The sequence below is a fragment of the Natrix helvetica genome (genome assembly GCF_964273705.1).
Source record: "Natrix helvetica genome assembly, chromosome: 7".
Classification (NCBI taxonomy): domain Eukaryota; kingdom Metazoa; phylum Chordata; class Lepidosauria; order Squamata; family Natricidae; genus Natrix; species Natrix helvetica.
The window spans coordinates 13,338,908-13,357,669 of NC_138558.1; the positions used below are offsets into that span (position 1 = coordinate 13,338,908).

Genomic DNA, 18,762 nt, shown 5'->3' on the forward strand with positions numbered 1-18,762 from the left:
AGATTTTGTTATAGGTAAAGGAAAAGGTTCCCCCGCAAATGCATGCTAGTCATTTCCGGCTCTAGGGATGGTGCTCATTTCCATTTCAAAAGCCAAAGAGTCCAAAGACATCTCCGTGGTCATGTGGCGGGCATGACTAAATGCCGAAGGCACACGGAACGCTGTTACCTTCCCATCAAAGGTCGTTCCTATTTTTCTACTTGCATTTTTATGTGCTTTTGAATTGCTAGGTTGGCAGAAGCTGGAACAAGTAATGAGACCTCACTCTGTTACACGGCGCTAGGGATTCAAACCGCTGAACTGCCGATCTTCTGATCAACAAGCTCAGCGTCTTAGCCACTGAGCCACCGCATCCTTTGCGGACAGTGTTATAGACAATCTCAAAAATATAGTTAGTCTTCCTGTGGAATTAATTTCTTGATATGGTCTCACAAACCAGGATTTTTCAATACTATTGATTTTTTTTAGAGGATTTTGGATGAGGGGGGTTTCCCTTCAGTTTCTAAAACAACAGGACTTGTACTTTTGCATGTTTTCTATCTTAAAAACCTTGCTACCATAGCAAATGTAGTTACAATAGATTACAGGGATGCAAACAACAAATTTAGGGTTCCATGTGCTCCCCTCTTGGGCTTTGAAATCTACACTGTTGCTCATTCCAATGTTTCTAGCTATGATAGAAGTACAATAAAAGCTTGAGACGGGCATGTCCATGAATTATGAAGAATGCACAAGGGTAACGTTTATAATTTTCTTCATCTCATTCTTGTGGGAAAATCGTTCTTACTTCCATAGGGAGGAGGCCGGCTTACCCTGTGAATGATTCCTGCAGAGTGAAGGTGTTTGATACCACACAGCATCTGATAGAGAAGGTAAGACATTCTCTCGTGATCTAACTCCATTTGGATCACCTGGCACAAATTGGCATCCATCAACTCCATTACTAAGTAACTAGACAGGAGAACAAAGTGACATCATCATTCTTTGGCATCTGTGAGATGCTTCCGGTTGTAGCATTTCTTTCTACAATTTCAGCCTTTCACAAATACCTGTAAAAGGTAAAGGTTCCCCTCGTACATATATGCTAGTTGTTCCCGACTCTAGGGGGCGGTGCTCATCTCCATTTCAAAGCCGAAGAGCCAGCGCTGTCCGAAGACATCTCTGAGGTCATGTGGCTGGCATGACTAAACGCCAAAGGCGCATGAAACACTGTTACCTTCCCACCAAAGGTGGTTCCTATTTTTCTACTTGCATTTTTACATGCTTTCGAACTGCTAGGTTGGCAGAAGCTGGGAAAAGTAACAGGAGCTCACTCCATTAGGCGGCACTAGGGATTTGAACCGCCAAACTGCCGACCTTCTGATCGACAAGCTCAGCGTCTTAGCCACTGAGCCACCTCCTTCCTTGTTTGTTTGGATCCTACCTTTATTATTTTTTACAAATATATTCGAGGCACTGATATTCAGCTGGCTTTCAAGGCTGAGATGGAACTAGAATTCACTATCTACTGGTAACTGGCCCAAACTCACCAAATCAGCTTTCATGGCTAAGGCAGGACTAGAACTCACCATTTCCACCTAGCTTCCATGACAAAGGCCCACAGTCTTCTGCTTTCTTGCCTGGTTCCTTAACCACTAGACCAAACTGGCAAATTGCTTGTCCTCAGTCACCAAATTATATTTTATATCATGGCTTATAAAGAGTGGTTCATGGCTTAACATTAAGCTTGAAAAACCTAGTTTCTTTAATAAAGAACAATAGAACAATATGTGAACCCAAATTCTGGCTATCAACATCTTTGTCACCTGCATTGTTTAAATAGATATATCTAGTTAGATTCTGAATTTTGGCCTTATTTCTAAATATATATATTTTATTGTAATAATTATTGTAACAAGCCTATAACTTTCCTTTTGCTTTGTTTAGGTATATATGGAGCAAGTTCACACATCTTATTAAATCTTTTGACTTATTGCACTAGTTATCTGGGGGGGCTTTTTGACCCCAAAATAAGCACTTGGCCTTATTTTCGGGGAGGTCTTATTATTTTTGAGGTGCAGGAGGCAGTGAGAGTGGTCACCTCATGGCTGCTGCTGTGTTGCAATATTTTCGGGGATGGCTTATTTTCGGGGAAGGGCTAACTGTAGCGCAAGCCCCAAAAGCCCGATTGGGCTTATTATCCAGGGAGGTCTCTTATTTTCAGGGAAACAGGATGTGTTTGTGTGTCTGAAATTTAATAAATCTTAAAATAACTATGTGTTCAAAATATTGCCCAGCCAAGATTTGCCTTCTCTCATCATAAGATATAAAGTGAGGACAGTAAATGAATTTAAAGATTACTCCGAGTCTGATTATGTACCAAGCAAGAGAAAATAATGCTCAATAGAAATATTAATATGTTTTCTGCCAAATAATTTTAGAGTCGTGGGTTCTCATAAATTCTAATGAAAGAAAGTGTTTCACTTTTCATTCTACTCTTCCTCTTTCTTTTAAAGTGAGATGGCTTAAAGGTGAATTTTCAAAATCCTGGATATCTCAGGAAATTCAGAAGGCAGTCCCATAACAAAGCAATTAAATCAAATTCCTGGGAACCATTGCCTATGTATGCGTCCTGCATTCATTCTTCTTTCTCATTCCCTGTAGCTGATTTATACATTTGCTCAGCTCTTTCTATTAGGGTTTTCAATGGCTTTTCTCTGTTTTTCTATTCCTACATCAAGCTGTAATTGATTTCTGAAATACCCAAAGTAGTGGAAGCCTTGAATCTGCAAAACTCAAGATTACCTTGAGCTGCTCCTTAAGCAGTTTCTAAGAAAGAGCAGCTTTTTATATTTTGTTGTTCTTAGCTCTTAGTTTTCTCTGCAAGAGACCAAAGCGGATTACTCCCCCACCACACCACCCCTCACAGCAAAGTTTCTCTCTTGACTGCATTACTTACACATCCTGGAACTCCTCCAGAGATTTCTGTGGTGTAAAGACATTTAATAAACTGATAATCTGAAACGCAACAAGAGACAAAAAGGAGAGAAAAGAATAATTAAATATTAATGGTTGACCAGGTTAACATAGACTGCCTCACTGTTTTGAGTTTACACTCTTCTATGCAGTAAAAAGGAAGGTTAAAAAAATTCAACCATATTTTCTTTCCAGCTAAGAGTTCTGTGACTGCATTTTTAGCCTCAGTGGAAGGACAGGTAGAATTTGCAAAACCATGAAACTGTCAGTGTAGATATACTCATGAACTGGAATAGAGACATGGTAACAAGTTCAGCCAATGAATAGACATGGCAACTGGGTCAGCCAATGAGGGCTGTTTGGAAACTCAAACAGTATTTTGCTGTGTGAGCAACAAGGAGACAGCAAGGAGCCTAGAGGTGGCTTAGCTTATTTTCTAAACTACTCTGCTGTTCAAAACTGAAACTAAAACTTAAAATAAAAAAAAATTCTTAAAAAAAAACTGAAACTAAATGTTCTCTCCCTGGCTTCTGTTTGTACCTATTTATAATCTCTCCTCTCTATTACATTGGAAAACCTGCTTTTGGTATTGCATATTTTAGAGATGGCTAACCTTTTTGTTGGTGGGTGGCAAAAATGTGAGCGCGTACACACGACAGCACACTTGTGAATGCCAGCACCCATAATGCAAAGCGTCACCCCACATGCGCATGCACGCACAATCCCTCCCACACACGTGCCACACTGCTCGCCTTCAAGCTGAGGTTGGTGTTTCCTCCGGGGGTCTGAGGGAGGCCGTTTTCGCCCTCCCCAGGCTCCAGGAATGCTTCCAGAGTCTGGGGAAAGTGAAAAATGGGCCCAACGGCCTTCTGGAAGTTCAGAAACGATCCGTTTCCGTAGTGGGGGAGGAGGCCGTTTTTGCCCTCTCCAGGCACCAGAGGTTTTCCTGAAGCCTGAGGAGGATGAAAACGGCCTCCTCCGGCCCTCCAGAAATCAGTTGGACGGTGTGTGCATGCGCGCTGGAGCTGATGGCTCGGGTGCCGGCAGATATGGCTCCGCCTGCCACGGGTATATTTACTTCATGTGTTATATTATATATAAAGAGAAGTTAATTATTCCTGCTGAATCAGTTACTTGTGTGTACTTTCTGGATGTGATTGCTGCAACAATCTGACAGAAACATCTCAGAAATTTTAAACATGGATCAGAAGCTTAGAGGAAACCTTGTGAAGATTATGCAGCCTGCCTATTAAAACGAAAGGGTCCTTGCTAAAATATTGACTTCTACTATGGTTACTAATTTAGCTGCCACTGAAGTGTAACTATTCTGGATTCTGCTGCTATTGCCACTTTTGAATACCTATGTTTAGTTAGATTGAAGGATGTATCTACCAAGACTGAAGGATATACGCCCAACAAATGTAAATTTAAAACCTAAATCTGCTGAGGTATGCCTTTCAATTTTGCTAGCCAAATTTGTTGTCAGGGGGGTCTTGAAAGTTAAAATTAGGAGCTGATATTAAAGATAAAGGCTAGATGGTCTGGATATGTGACAATTTGTTTCTTCCACTTGTTAAGGTAAATCTGGGATGAGATTGATACAGTGCTAAGACTATACAACTATAGAGTAAAATTGAGGTTGAGGTATTTAACTGACACCACAAACTCAGACTAGGGAATCTGACAGCAGTTCAGAAAATAAAACCCACAGAATTATGTTTATTTTACTTTTGTTCTTCTTCCTTAAGACTGCTAATTTTGATATCCTGATTGTTCCTCCTTTTCTCCTGATACTTAATTTTTATTTGAACTGGACAGATGTTTATTTGGGATTCTTTCAGTTAATTGTTTACAGGGCTCCTGATTTAGGCTTTGGGGCTAAGAGTTTATGAGCCATTTTCTAAATTGGGACACATTTACTTTCATTAAAACTGATCCTCTCTTATATCCTATGGGATATATTTTTAATGTGGCCATATAAAAATGGAATTTCTCTTCAATAAAATGTGAGTTTGCTACAATATTGTCATGTATTTGCTTACATCAGGGGTGTCAAACTCAAGGCCTGCGGGCTGGATGCAGCCCATGGTGTACTTAGATCTGGCCATGGGGCTGCCCTGGAAACAGCAAAGGTCCAGCCTGCGGTGTCTCCGCTAGCAAAAACAGAGCTCAGCATAGCTTCGGCCCGGTCTATCCAATGCAAAGAGGAAACATCAGGCCAGCAGTTTGGGGAGTGGCATCAAGCTGGCCATGCCCACCAGTTGGCCATGCCCAGTGAGTGAACATCAAGCTGGACATGCCCATCCAGTTGGCCACACCCACCCAGTTGGCCATGCCCACCCTCGAGGTCAACCACAGCCCTGATGTGGCCCTCAATGAAATTGATTTTGACACCCCTGCCCTATATCATTCCAGACAAATGACTGTCCAGTTTCTTCTTGAAAATCTCTAATGATGGAACACCCCGCAACTTTTATAAGTAAGACATTTCACTGATTAATTGTTCTCACTGTCAGGAAATTTCTCCATAGTTCTAGATTGGATCTCTCTCTAATGATCTTCCACCTGTTACTTCTTGTCCTGCCTTCGGGTACTTTGGAGAATAGGTTGTCTTCCTCTTCTTTATGATACCATCTCAACTACTGGAAGACAGCTATCACTTCACCCCTAAACCTTCCCTTTGTCAGACTAGACAATACCTAGTTCCCTGAATCATTGTTTTCTCAATTTTGTAAAGGAATGACTTGGGGAGAATGGTTCAAATAATTATATTTATAACAGATTATAATTTGTGACCTAAATGAAGGCAGGATGTATTTCACAGCTGTTTCATTTCTCATGAATAACTTTTGTCCTTAGTATTAATCCTGATTCTTTTCAGTTGCTCTCCCTAGGAAGGAGGCAAGGGCAAACCACTTCCGAAAGTATTGTCCAGAAAACTGCAGGGACTAATTCAGGCAGTTACCAGGAATCAATATAGGTTTTTCACTCTTCTCTAGAGAACTTCCATTAACCTTAAAGGGGAAAGAATCTCCATACTGAAAGCATCATCAAATATGCTGCTGCATGGCTATACTATAATAACATTTTCTTCTTGCCACAAAGAAAGTGTGTATTTTGTACCCTTTCTTAGACATCTGCTGTGGGAAGGGAATAAAGCATCTGTGATCGCATCGCCATTTCAGCATTCTATCCAAATCTCTGTGTTTGTTAGTAGAAGTTTTTTTTTAAAAAAAAACCATTTGCTGCTACACAAAGCCCTATAGGATTTTGCATTTAAAATAATGAAGGTTAGACAGTCAACTTTGCAGCAATGTATTAGCACAATCTTTTTCACTTAGTAGTGTGAACTATGCAGGCTTCTGTGTCCTTCCAGCAAAGGAATACTTACGTTTTTGTGATTCACACACTTCATGAGAACTAGCTCCCTATACGCCCGCTTAGCATGTGTCTGATTTTGAAATGGCCTGCTGAGCTTCTTGATAGCCACATTTCTGTCCAGTACAGCATCATATGCAGCACTAAAACAAGAAAAAGAAAATGACAATTAACCTGTAGCGTTCCTGTTCAAATGTTATTGCTTGAGTTTGATTCACTTCCAATATTTTTTCCTAAAAGAAAAGAAATAGAATTTTGCATTTCTTCAATAGCTCTACTTTCCTTCCAAGACTTATCTCAATTTATTTGAACAAGCTTGCATCAATACAGCTTAGGAAAATACATCAAGTCACTACAATTGAGGCTGTTGTAACAACTCAGTTGTTAAGCCAACTAAGGGGGGGAAATGCCATGCATACTTTTGACCAGAGTAAAAAGTCTCAAATTTCTGTAACTGGGATATGAATGTGCATGTCCAGAACCCTGCCGTAACGTCCTGTTGGAGAATGTGATTGATGACTTCAGGCAGAGGGGAGGGGACACAGGGGTAAAGTTCAGACACCATTAAGTGGGATTTAGTTTCGGCTCCACAGAAGTCCATGCCAAGATATTAGTCCTAATAAATGAATGGTTTTTTTTTTAACTTTGTCTCGAGGCTCGTAAATTAATTAGGTCAGCTCTTGGAAACTTCACACTAGCCATACCCTGACTGGGAATTGACCACAGCTCAGGTTCAATTCCCAGTAAGGGTATGGCTAGCTGATGAGAGCTAAATAGCTTGAAATAGATCTATACTAGTCTCCCTTTATTTATTTATCAGCACAAATGCAACACAAATGTAACGAAGGCAACATAAAAAAATGGCTTTCTGCCTGGATGGCTCCTAGGGTGAGCCAAAAGACAGAAAAGGGAAGCAGTATGCTCCCTCCCATATTTGGGCGTACCAGGGGTTGTGACACAATACATACCTATTTCCCTGGCTTAGCTGATAAAGGAGGAGAGCCTGTCTATTTATGTAAATTATTAATGTATGCCAGGAAAAATTGGGAGAGGGCGAGAGAGAAATAAGAATTCTCAGTTCTATTTATTAAAAGGAAGTGCTGTTCAGAAAGAGAGACTGTAAGAAACTTAGGTCTCCATCTCCAGCTTGTAAGCTTAGGCTGGTAGACACTTTAATCCATATTTCAGGGGTGTAACCATCGTACATTTTAGCAGCAGAATAATCCACTGTTGCTAGTGACTTTAAACCTCAATTCTCACAGGAGATATTCAAGCTTCCCCCTCCCCTCTCCTTGGTAAAGGAGAGGCTCCTTTTCCAGAATTCCCTTTTGTCTCCTTAAAACTGCGACAATATAAAGGTTCAATAATTTGGCCAGGTAAAGAAACAGCCACTAGAGAGAGTCTAGCACTTATTGGCTCTCTTGTTCTGTTAATGTGTGCTAGCATTCTTCATTAATGTCGCGTCTGACACACAAGAAATAAGGGTAAACAAGATCCTCCCCCATTACCCTCTCCTCATATCGGCTTGTTTCAATCAAAAGCAGCCGTGCCAAAAGCTGGAAACTGCAGATCCACAACAAGCAGCATAGGCAGGCTGAATTCTCTGACCTTTTCCATCAAATTGAATATTTCAATCATGGAGAGCATCATCACTTCAAGCAAAGGTTGCAGCCGTGTTTCCAGATAGATATCACTTGAAGATGCATAATACAGAGCCCGGAGCTTAAATAAATCAAATGTAACATGGCTGTAGCATATCTCCCCACCTACCATTCATTCCCATTTGTAATGAAAAAAAAAAAACCTTATTAATTCAGCAACGGAGCAAAGATTTTATTTGTTCATTCTCATTCACATTTTTTTTTAAAAAGCAGGGAAAGCTAAAAGAAAGATGTGTGCCATCAATAAGCAGGGGATCAAGTCAAATATATTTTCAAGGTCAAAATAGTTTCAGTAGTAACAATTCCATAATTGTTGTTTTTTACATAGAGACACCCTATTTATACATAGGAAGCAGGATGATACAAGTGTGGCACCAAAACTACCCTCGCAGCTTATCAGAACATAACAAATATAAACAGCCCGCCCGGCTCTGCATCTCGGTGCTGGTGCTGTGATGTCATCAATCATCGTCGCTGCTTGTAGATGGGATCAGAGGCCCCATGCTGGAATCAGGTTATTCTGCCGGCACCACCCGCTGCCACCCCCCCCCCTTGTAAGGCCGAGCCTCAGACTGGGGCTCGGCACCCCAGTTAAGATCATCAGCCACAGAGATGCATTTAGTACCATATTTTCTTGAAAATAAGCTCTAATGCATCTTTTGGAGCAAAACTTAATATAAGACCCAGTAATTCATTCCAGAAGATGCTATGAATATTAAAATCAAACAGGTACTGAGAAAACCACATGATTTTTGGCCAAAAGAAATAGCATGTCACAAGGCAGCCAACGTCAGCAATTTCTTCCTTGCGTATCAACTACAGGAGAAAGATGAGTGCTGGGACAAGATTTCTGCTACAAAAACCCATCAAATATCAAATTCGCCGAGTTTTATGCAGTCAAGTACTGTACTATATTCCAGCACAATCTGTTACTGTTTCTTTTCACTGGAGATGCTAGGGGACCATCAGCTTTCTGGCTGCAGAGTAAATGCTTTGCCATGAATATTGGTCATTCCCTATGACCTCTTCCTCCACACGCAAACATATTCACACACAAACATATAAAACAAGAAAGTAAATTTAACCAGTTAAAAAGCACTCCGGTGCAAGTACTGTATTTTTCAGAGTATAAGACGCACCAAGATTTTGAAGAGGTAAATTAAAAAAAAAGTTTTTGCACCATGCAGATCTCCCAAACCCTCTGCACCCCTATTTTTTGTGAAAAACGGGGCACGTAGAGGGTTTGAGAGGCCTGCAAAGTGCTGCTGGGGGGGGGAGGGAAAGATGAGCAAAAAATGGCTCATTTTTTTGTGAAAATGAGCCCGTTTTTTGCCAAAAAAGGGTATGCATAGGAGGCTTGTAGAGTGCTTCTGGGAGCTAGGGGGGCAAAAACGAGCAAATAACGGCCCGTTTTTTGCTCATTTTTGCCCTCCCCAGCCCCCAGGAGCACTTTGCAGGCCTCCCAAAGCCTATCCACATCCATTTTTGTGAAGAGGGTGGGGTTTCGGGAGGCCAAAATGCTGTATTCAGTGTATAAGATGCACCCAGATTTTTACCCTCTTTTTTGGGGGGGAAAGGTGCGTATTATACTCTGAAAAAATACGGTAGGTAAATCACTGACATGCTTAAGCAATAACACTTAGACTTACATACCGCTTCAGAATGCTTCACAGCCCTCTCTAAGCGGTTTACAGAGTCAGCACATTGCCCCCAACAATCTGGGTCCTCATTTTACCCACCTCGGATGGATGGAAGGCTGAGTCAACCTTGAACCTGGTGAGATTTGAACTGCCAAATTGCAGTCAGCAGAAGTAGCCTGCAGTACTACATTCTAACCACTGCACCACCGTGGCTTAAGACTGCAGTATTCCTGCACAGCTCACTTTGGGTGTGCTAGCAGTATATCTTTTTGGACTTCTTGACTCTTTCTCACTGATTTATGTTGGTTCTGCCGTAGGTGGTGTGAAAGCTACGGGGAAAATCTTCTGCCCAATGCCCTCACATGCCTGCTGTGTAATGACATGTCTTGAAGCAAGTATCAGAAATCAAATGACAACGGCAAATAGAAAATCAGTAGGGACCCATGACGAAAATTGGCATCTCCTGCTGGCAACTTATTCTCCCATCCAGTATTCAGATAGAAATGCAGATAAACATGCCTTAATTTTGGAGATTTTTTTTTTGCTTGATTCTTTCCTCTTCAGACCACCTGTTAGATTGTGTTGATAGTCTAATTTAGCAAATAAGTTTTTTATACCAAACTTCAGAAGATAAATTCATGAAGGCTACAGTGTATCAAATCTTTTCACAATGATAATCCTTTATGTACACTCTCTGGCCCAAATTCTTAGCCCTCAAACCCCACTGTAATAATATCGTCCCAAATATCCTTATATATATCATGCAAAATACACAAGAGTACTTAAAAATTTGTCTACCCTGAATACAATATAATCCCTGACATAAATGCATTTCTCTCCCTTGTTTCTCCTCTTTTTATCTCTACTTCAATGCCCAGTGTTTTCTTGTAGTTATTTCCCTATGTTTTAAAATGTAAGCTCCTTCTAGTACGGACTACTAAATTTTTTATCACATACTGATTAAAGAAAGGAAGGAAGGTATTCTTTTAACCTAATTAACAATTCATTGATTAGGGTTTATGAAATAATCTGGCTTTAATCTGGTTGTCTCAAAGGTGCTTTTTATTTTTGAAAAAGCAACCTGACTGATATTTTGAGGAGGAAGAAGAAAAAGATACTTCGCTTCCTATCCAGAAAGCTTCATCTAGAGCAGTGCTTTTCAACTTTTAAGATTTCCCAGGCAGCATTCTGGTTGGGGAATTCTAGGAGTTGAAGGCCACAGATAGTAAAGCTGCCCAAATTAAGATACACTGGTCTAGAATCATTGTAATCTTATTACAATGTAATCTTGCTATACCAGCAGAGAAATGCAGAGGAGTGAGGCCAACCCCGAGCCATTAAAGAACAAATGACTGAGTCTGGGAAGAAAAAATAAAGAAGGTAAGAAATACTCAAAATAACTCCCCCTTGACTGTGTTAACTATATGCTGAAGTACAAAACGGCTTTATCAGACTTTCAGGATTCTGATAAAAAAAAAAATCTCTGACTGCAATAAATTGAATTTGAAAACTCCTAACAACTCCTGCTTCCTAACCTTGCCTGTTTCCAGGGGATAACAAGTGTACATTTTTTATAAAATCCATTTGAAAGCATAGCTTGTGGATTTAAAAATGTGGTCATATTTCTGGAAAGATGTATAGTGAAACGTCTTGCTTAAACCATTATCCTACTATCTGTATAGCTGCTATATATTTTTAAAAAATATAGCAGCTATATTTATATATATATATATATTTTTTTTAAAAAATATGAGAATTCTAAGTCAGCTATGGTTTTATCACAAAAGCTATAACTTAACTGCAATACCTACCATTCAAAAATACTGGTTTAACATCAATCAGTTGCACCAGAGTGTATTAAAATCAACAAAACAGTAGAAATCAATTTTAATGGCCCAGTTTAATTGGGAGAAATATTGCTTTTCGCTAAACACATACATTGCTAAAGCCAAAACAAATGAATTATGGACAAGAGTTTTTTTAAAATCAGGATATAAGATATGCACATCTATTGATATGTAAGTCATATCATTCGTATATTACATTTAGTTATTAGATAGTTCACTAGATGGTGCTTAGGGTTGTATGACCATGCTTTCTGTATTATGCCAACCATATTAACTTTATTTACTCAACACAGTATAGTTAAACTAGTGCTGTCTCATTTTCACACATGGACATTAGTGGTCTTTAATGATCTGCCCAAGAGTTTATTTCAATTGGCAGGAAAGAAATCGTCTGAGTTATGATTGTTTTTTTCAGAACAAAGGTCTCAGGAAACAAAATAAATGACTTAACATTAGAAAATTCATACCTATGGCATGTGTGGCACCCGGAGCCCTCTCTGCAGCCACCCAAGCTGTTGCCCCAACTCAGCTCCATCACAAATACGCATATGCCTATGCCTCCTGCCGGCCAGCTGATTTTCGGGTCTCTGTCACACATGCTTGGGGAACGTGGGAAATGTGCCTGCGCAGGGGCAGGGGGAGTTTTCGGTCCCAGGAGGCTTCAAAAGAGGCCCCCCCGCGTGCATTTTTGGTCCTAGGATGCTGCAGAGAGGCCTGCTACGCCCAAAACGGGCTGTGGGGAGGATGGCTTCATTCATGGAGGGAGGGGGGGAAGTGGGGGGGAGGGGGAAGCGCAGGGGGTCATGTGCACACACGCAGAGTGATGGGGCGCATGGGGGGGCATTGCACATGCATTGCATCAAGGGTGTGGGAACACGTCCGTGTGCTTTCGGCACACGAGAACGAAAAGGTTAGCCATTGCTGTCATAGATGATTGATAATTTCTAAATCGTCAGTACATACTAAAAATAGTATTTTGACTTAATTCTTAAGGCAATGAAGTAACCTAACTTCCCCTTAATCTTTCTATTTTAATTTCAAATGTGCAATAATTTTAAACCTCACTAGCCCTGATAAGAGTCCAGACAAAGGTTTTTCTTCATCTCAGGGTGAAGAGGATCCCTCTTATTTTAAAATATTAGGCAAAACATTTGGCTTCAAAAACAAGGATGCAGGACCAATGGAAGATCTGTAGGGACACGATAAGATTCAACTGTTGAAGATTAAGACAGCTATTCATTTGATGAAAGGCCTACTGGGAGCAATTTAAATTGCAATGAGTTCCTTAGAGAAAGATCAGTATATAGATATATGAAACCAACCAACCAACCAATTTTCTCTCCAGGATCTCTGACAGCAGGGACACCATCTCATCCCAAACATTGCTTCTGTATGGTTTACTGAGGGGGGAAAAGGTGTTTAAATGCATCTGCATTCTTCACAACCATGTATTTTGTTACTGTATTCAGGCACCTCTCCAAATTACCAAAAGTGTAAAAGTAAACATAAAAGGTTCTCCTCACACATATATGCTAGTTGTTCCTGACTCTAGGGGGCGGTGCTCATCTCCATTTCAAAGCCGAAGAGCCAGCGCTGTCTGAAGATGTCGACGTGATCATGTGGCTGGCATGACTAAGCGCCAAAGGCACATGGAACGTTGTTACCTCCCCACCAAAGGTGGTCTCTATTTTTCTACTTGAATTTTTACCTACTTTTGAACTGCTAGGTTGGCAGAAGCTGGGACTAGTAATGGGAGCTCACTCCGTTATGCGGCGCTAGAGATTTGAACTGAATTATGAGGCCCAGCTTAAAGCAATTTGTCCTGAAGATGATTCCCTCAATAAAAAACTATTAGGAAAAAAGATGTGCGTATGAGGGGTCCTTGGTGTTCTCTGAGCATGCTTGCTTTCATGGAGATTTTTCACTACCTAGCACTGGGGTCGGCAACCTTAAACACTCAAAGAGCCACACAGGTCCTAACTGGAAGCCCCCCATTCAATTCTTAAACACTCAAAGAGCCATGTGGGGCTTCCGTCCTAAACAGAAACTCCACGTTCAATTCTGGAGCTGGCTGGAACTCTGGTTCCCCCACCATAGAGTCTCCTCCTAGTGCAGCACCCATTTTCCTCTGCTGACCGGAAGTCTGCTTCTCCCCACCATAGAGTCTCCTCCTAGCGCAGCGTCTCTTTTCCTCTACCTGTCCTAACCATAAGCCCTATCAATTGTGAAGCTGACCGGAAAACCCGCCCCTTGTCATAGTCTCCTACTGGTGCGCCCAGCTCCCCCCCCCCCCAAATTGGAAGCTGCTCTCAAAATTGTGGTGTCAACTGGCAGCAGGGAGCCGCAGAAGAGGGATGAGAGAGCCACATGTGGCTCCAGAGCTGCAGATTGCTGACTCCTGACATAGCACTACCATTGATGATGTTACCTCGTTTGGATAATGAAACGTCTACAATAAAAGAACCAAGTTCAGAAAATACCAAGAACTTCTCCTTTCAACCCTGAGCTACAAATACTTCTCCTTCATTAGATGTCCACGTATAGTGACTGATAAGGAATGTTCCATAAAAAATAAATCTGGAGAAGTTTATATATCTGAAGAAAAGAAATAAATCTCTCCTTTGTATCTATTTTTTTCCTTATTTTACCGAACCCAGTATTCAAAATACAACAGACTAATGGCCAAACAGGTCTTTGTACGATATAAATCCCAGCTACAGTGAATATCTGCGCTTCAAGCCAGCGCATACATTGTTCCAATCCCTTGACACTAGCTGGATCAGGATTTCCAGTCAAACCACCCTATTGGCTGGAACACAGCTGCAGTTGCTTCTCGGATTAATTTTATTTATTTATTTGTTTATTTTTGGTAGTTTGCAAAGATTACAGGGTCATTCTTGCAGCCTGAAAATAGACTGAGTGATATCATTTCAACAGTCATCCCTATGTAATGGGAGGGGGATGATAATATATTATCTTCAAATATGGGGACAAATAAACTGCATTTGCTTCCATTGCCTACTTTCCCAGAGAGAGAGACAGACAGAGACAGAGGTCTCAGAGAGAAGGAGAGAGAGACAGACAGACAGAGACAGAGAGTGAGGAAGGGAGAGAGAGAGGGAGAGAGGAAGGGTCTGAAATGCTAAGTGTGTGTTACAAGAAAAATAGAAAACTGGGTTAAGTAGAGGAATAATGGAATGGAGTATCCTGCCAGAAAGCATTGTTGGCTGACTGGAACACAAAAACATTCAATTTTGCAGACTTTTGTTGAAGTTCCTTGTAATTTCTTCGATCATCAGAAGAATTTTGTCTGTAATTTCAAGTCAGGGGAACCCTTTTGCAAAGACCAAATTTATGGGGAAATAGGAACCTTTCAGCCAGGAGAATATAAAATTATGCTCTTCATGAATCTCAGAGAAGGATTGCTAAAAACACTGAGCCAATGATCACAAATGATGGAAACTGTGGTCTGTAATTGTGGATATGCACTAAATTGTCCAATCCTGCTTTCAATGCAACATGGAAGAAATGTGACCATTGGCATATGTTCATTAAAAGGACTTCAATACGAGGCTTCTAGAGAGAGAAGGAAAAGGGCTCCTGATAGTCTTACTATTTTAAAGTATTCTTAGTTTGAAGATTGGGTCAGTTCAAATCAGCATGAAGACCAAAGAGTATAAAAAAAAGGAAACAGAATCCCTGACACGACCCCACAGGAGTTAGCCTAAACCCGTGAACCTATGGCACGCATGCCACAGGTGGCATGCAGAGCCCTGTCTGTGGGCACGCGAGCCGTTGCCCCAGTTCAGCCGCACCCTGCATGCGCGCACACCTCCTGTCAGTCAGTTGGTTTTTGGGTCTCTACTGCACATGCGCAGGACACATGCAGGGGATGCACATGCATGCGCAGGATTCACATGTTGGTCGTGGATGCATGTGCGGAGTGGGGGGAGCATGAGCGGTCACGCACCTATGTGCAAGGGGAGCACAGGGGGGTGTCAAACGCACATGCGCAGGGGCGGGCGAAGTGCAGGGGGTCACATGAGCATGCGTGGGGGTGATGCACAGATGGGGTGGGCACACACATATGCATGGGGTGGTGGGAGGTGGTACGTGCATTGCATTACGGGTGTATGTGCATGCACATGATTTTGGCGCATAGCAACAAAAAGGTTAGCCATCACAGGCCTAAACCCTTTCACACTTTAGTAAGATAATTAGTGATATTTCTAATTAGGGACATTATATCTACATGTGCATAAAGGTAAAGGTAAACGTATCTACTGTGCAGTCATGTCCAACGCGAGGGGGTGCTTGTTCACCTCTGTTTTCTAGCCGAGGGAGCCAGCCTTGTCCGAAGACACTTCTCTGGTCATGTGGCCAACATGACTATATTCCGAGGCACACAGAAAGCTGCTCCCTTCCTTCCAAAGTGGTACCTGTTTATCTACTCACACTTGCATGCTTTCGAATGGCTTAGGTTACCAGGAGCTAGGGCAAGTAACGGGAGCTGACTAGCTCAGTGTCTTCGACTGTTGAACCATCATGCCCTCTACATGTTGTGCATAGATATATGCAAATCCTTTTTCGTTAGAGACGGATGGTTTTGTGTTTTGCTTTACTGATCAGCAATAATAATAAATTGAATATTAATATGAAAGATCCATTCTCATACAATGTGCAGAGTGATCTATATTAAATATTTTATCACCTTTTCTCCATTTATTCAGGTAGAATTATTTGGAAGGAACAATTGTATGTGCAATTTGTAGATTTCTGATCTCCTGAGATCAGAAATATATGTATTTACTTAGACAAATGGGTTCAACATCTGAAAAGAAATTTTCCCTTTATGTCTTCATTAAAATCCAGGGAACATTTTAATTCTTAATTTACACCAGTATTTTTCATGCATCAACATAGATAAATTAAGCATAGTTTGCTATAGAGAATAATTGTGTTTCTAAAAAAAATCTTCCCTTTTCCTAACTAAAAAAAAAACTAAAGTTATCTCTAGGTATCACTTAACTTTTATTCAGGAAATCGAGATCTTTTTCTACTTTTGGATCAAAATCATTAAAGTCACAATTTTTGCTAATAAATTCTCCCCCCAAAATACTTCAATCTAGATGATGAGCTTGGCATAAGTACCATTTTTGGCACAGAGTATATACATGACATAGAAATTATTGCTGTAGCAAACCAATTATGGCTGTAGAACACAGATATTTTTTTTCGCAGGGACTGTGATTAAGCATTTGGCTTTTGCATCTGGCATGCATTTAATAACACCTTTTGACAGATACATCCTAAATTGTATATTTGAATTAGTAAGAAGCTAGGCAAAATTCAAGCTAGTTGAAAAAAATGTCTCAAGCTCTACAGGCATCCTTGACAGAAAATTGTTACTTGCATTATCTCAGCCACGATTTATCCAAACAAATACATTGAAAAAAATGAAAAAGAGTTTAAAAGTCACGTGGTACTTTGGTTTAAAAAAAAAGTAGTTTTCATTATATCCAAGTAACAGTGACAAATATTTCTAACCAAGTAGAACCTGCAGGAAAATGTTGCAACACATAAACATTGCTGTAAATGTTTTTAACCAAGATGCTGCGTTCCTTTTTACCTGCCACCCTGTTTCTGTGGTTGGTCATTTATGAAGCTAGACTTTTTGGGTTTAGCTTGCTGCAGATGAGGTACCATTGCCTACCGTGTTTCCCCGAAAATAAGACAGGGTCTTATTTTCTTTTTACACACAAAATATGGCTTGGGCCTTATTATGAGGGGAGGGTTTATTGTTTTGGGGTTGCCAGGTGGCTGCTCTCTTGTGAGCAGGCTCCCAAACAGCCGGGCACAGCCTCACGGGCGAATGGCTGTGTTGCGCTGTCGCAGCAGTATAACATGGCAGCCATGAAGCGGCCACACTCATGAGCAGCCACCCAGCAAACCCCCTTTCCAGCCGGGCACAGCGCCATTCACTGACCTAGGGGTATCGCCAAGTCGTGTGAGCGCCTGTTCGCCGCTGCCCGGCTCCAGCGGCTTGGCGCCTTTGAAATGGCAGTGAATGGTGCTCTGCACAGCTGGAGAGAGGGGTTGTTCGAGCGGCTGTTCCGCTCTCGCTCACGCGCCTGTCAGCCTCACAATGCCCTGGCCCAGCTCTCTCCGTAGAGCCAGGGCACCTTCGTCGCTACATGGCTTTTTCTGCAGCTTTCAAACCGAGTCTTCCGGCAATGGCTGCTCTGGGCGTATGCTCTATGGTTGTGGGGCCAGCTGCCGGCAGCTCCCCTCTTCAGCTGGGCACAGAGCTGCTCACCAACCTAGCGATATCCCGAAGGCACTAAGGAACGCGATCACCTTTGCCTTCCCCTTGGTTCCCACGGCTTGGCACCTTTGGGATATCGCTAGGTTGGTGAGCAGCACTCTGCCTAGCCGGAGGTGGGGGTTGTCCAGGGGGCTTATTTGTGGGGGAGGGCTTATATTTTTGCCCACCAGAAAAATGTGGCATGGCCTTATTATCAGGACATGTCATAATTTTGGGGAAACACGGTAAGAAAGCTGATCCACCATCTAAGAGTGCTTCCTGACCTCACTGTATCTCTGTGTTCTGACCCAGTCTTAGCAGAAGCACGAAACAGACTACTTGCCACAAAACCCCCCTCTTTATTTACCTCTTGTGGATTAATTGCATTTACCCACCGAAAAGTCCAGGCATTAGTCCTTCAAGGAGTTAACTGCAGCAACAGACCTTATCAGTTCCTTGCGATAATTGCAATGCCATGAGCTCCCAGCTCCCATTAAGTTCTGGCAAGCAGTCTTTGTGGCAGGAAACACAATGAGTAAAATCTTCAGAAATATGAACTGTTGTCTCCTATGACAACCACTCCCCTTTCTTTCTATTTATTCCCCAGCCAGGGAGGGGCCATTCAGCATCTACGTATGCTTTGCTTCCTGAGTTGACTCCCTGTCCTCCGTTGCTCACCTCTTCTAACTGGTCTGTGCAATACGTGCATCTGGAACAGTCCCCAGCTGTTCTTCCTCCTCACTCATATCAGCCTTTAAAGGCAGCTGCCTCTCTGGGGGCTGGGAAACGTCAAATGGCCCTGGCTTTATCTCTGCGTCCAACACAGAGCATCTATTAGAGACTTTCCCAGACTCTAAAACTGGCCCAAGTTCCTCCCCAACCTCCTCATTGTCCGAGTCTGCTGCCAGCTCCACTTTCTTTGAAAAACTGGATTTGTTTTGTTGATACCATAATATCCCTAAAAACTCATGTTTGAA

General features: G+C 41.7%; 1 protein-coding gene across 5 annotated transcripts in view; it reads right to left on the bottom strand.

The window, feature by feature from the left end:
* The window catches only part of MAPK10 (mitogen-activated protein kinase 10), a 241,628-nt gene that overhangs the window by 78,414 nt on the left and 144,452 nt on the right, over positions 1-18,762 (bottom strand). For all 5 annotated transcript variants that reach the window (XM_081959215.1, XM_081959214.1, XM_081959216.1 and 2 more), the window contains 3 exons: positions 6,347-6,476; positions 2,939-2,997; positions 813-951 (listed from right to left, as the gene is read on the bottom strand). In XM_081959215.1, the coding sequence (XP_081815341.1) occupies positions 813-951; positions 2,939-2,997; positions 6,347-6,476 (328 nt within the window). The remainder of the gene's footprint in view (positions 1-812; positions 952-2,938; positions 2,998-6,346; positions 6,477-18,762) is intronic.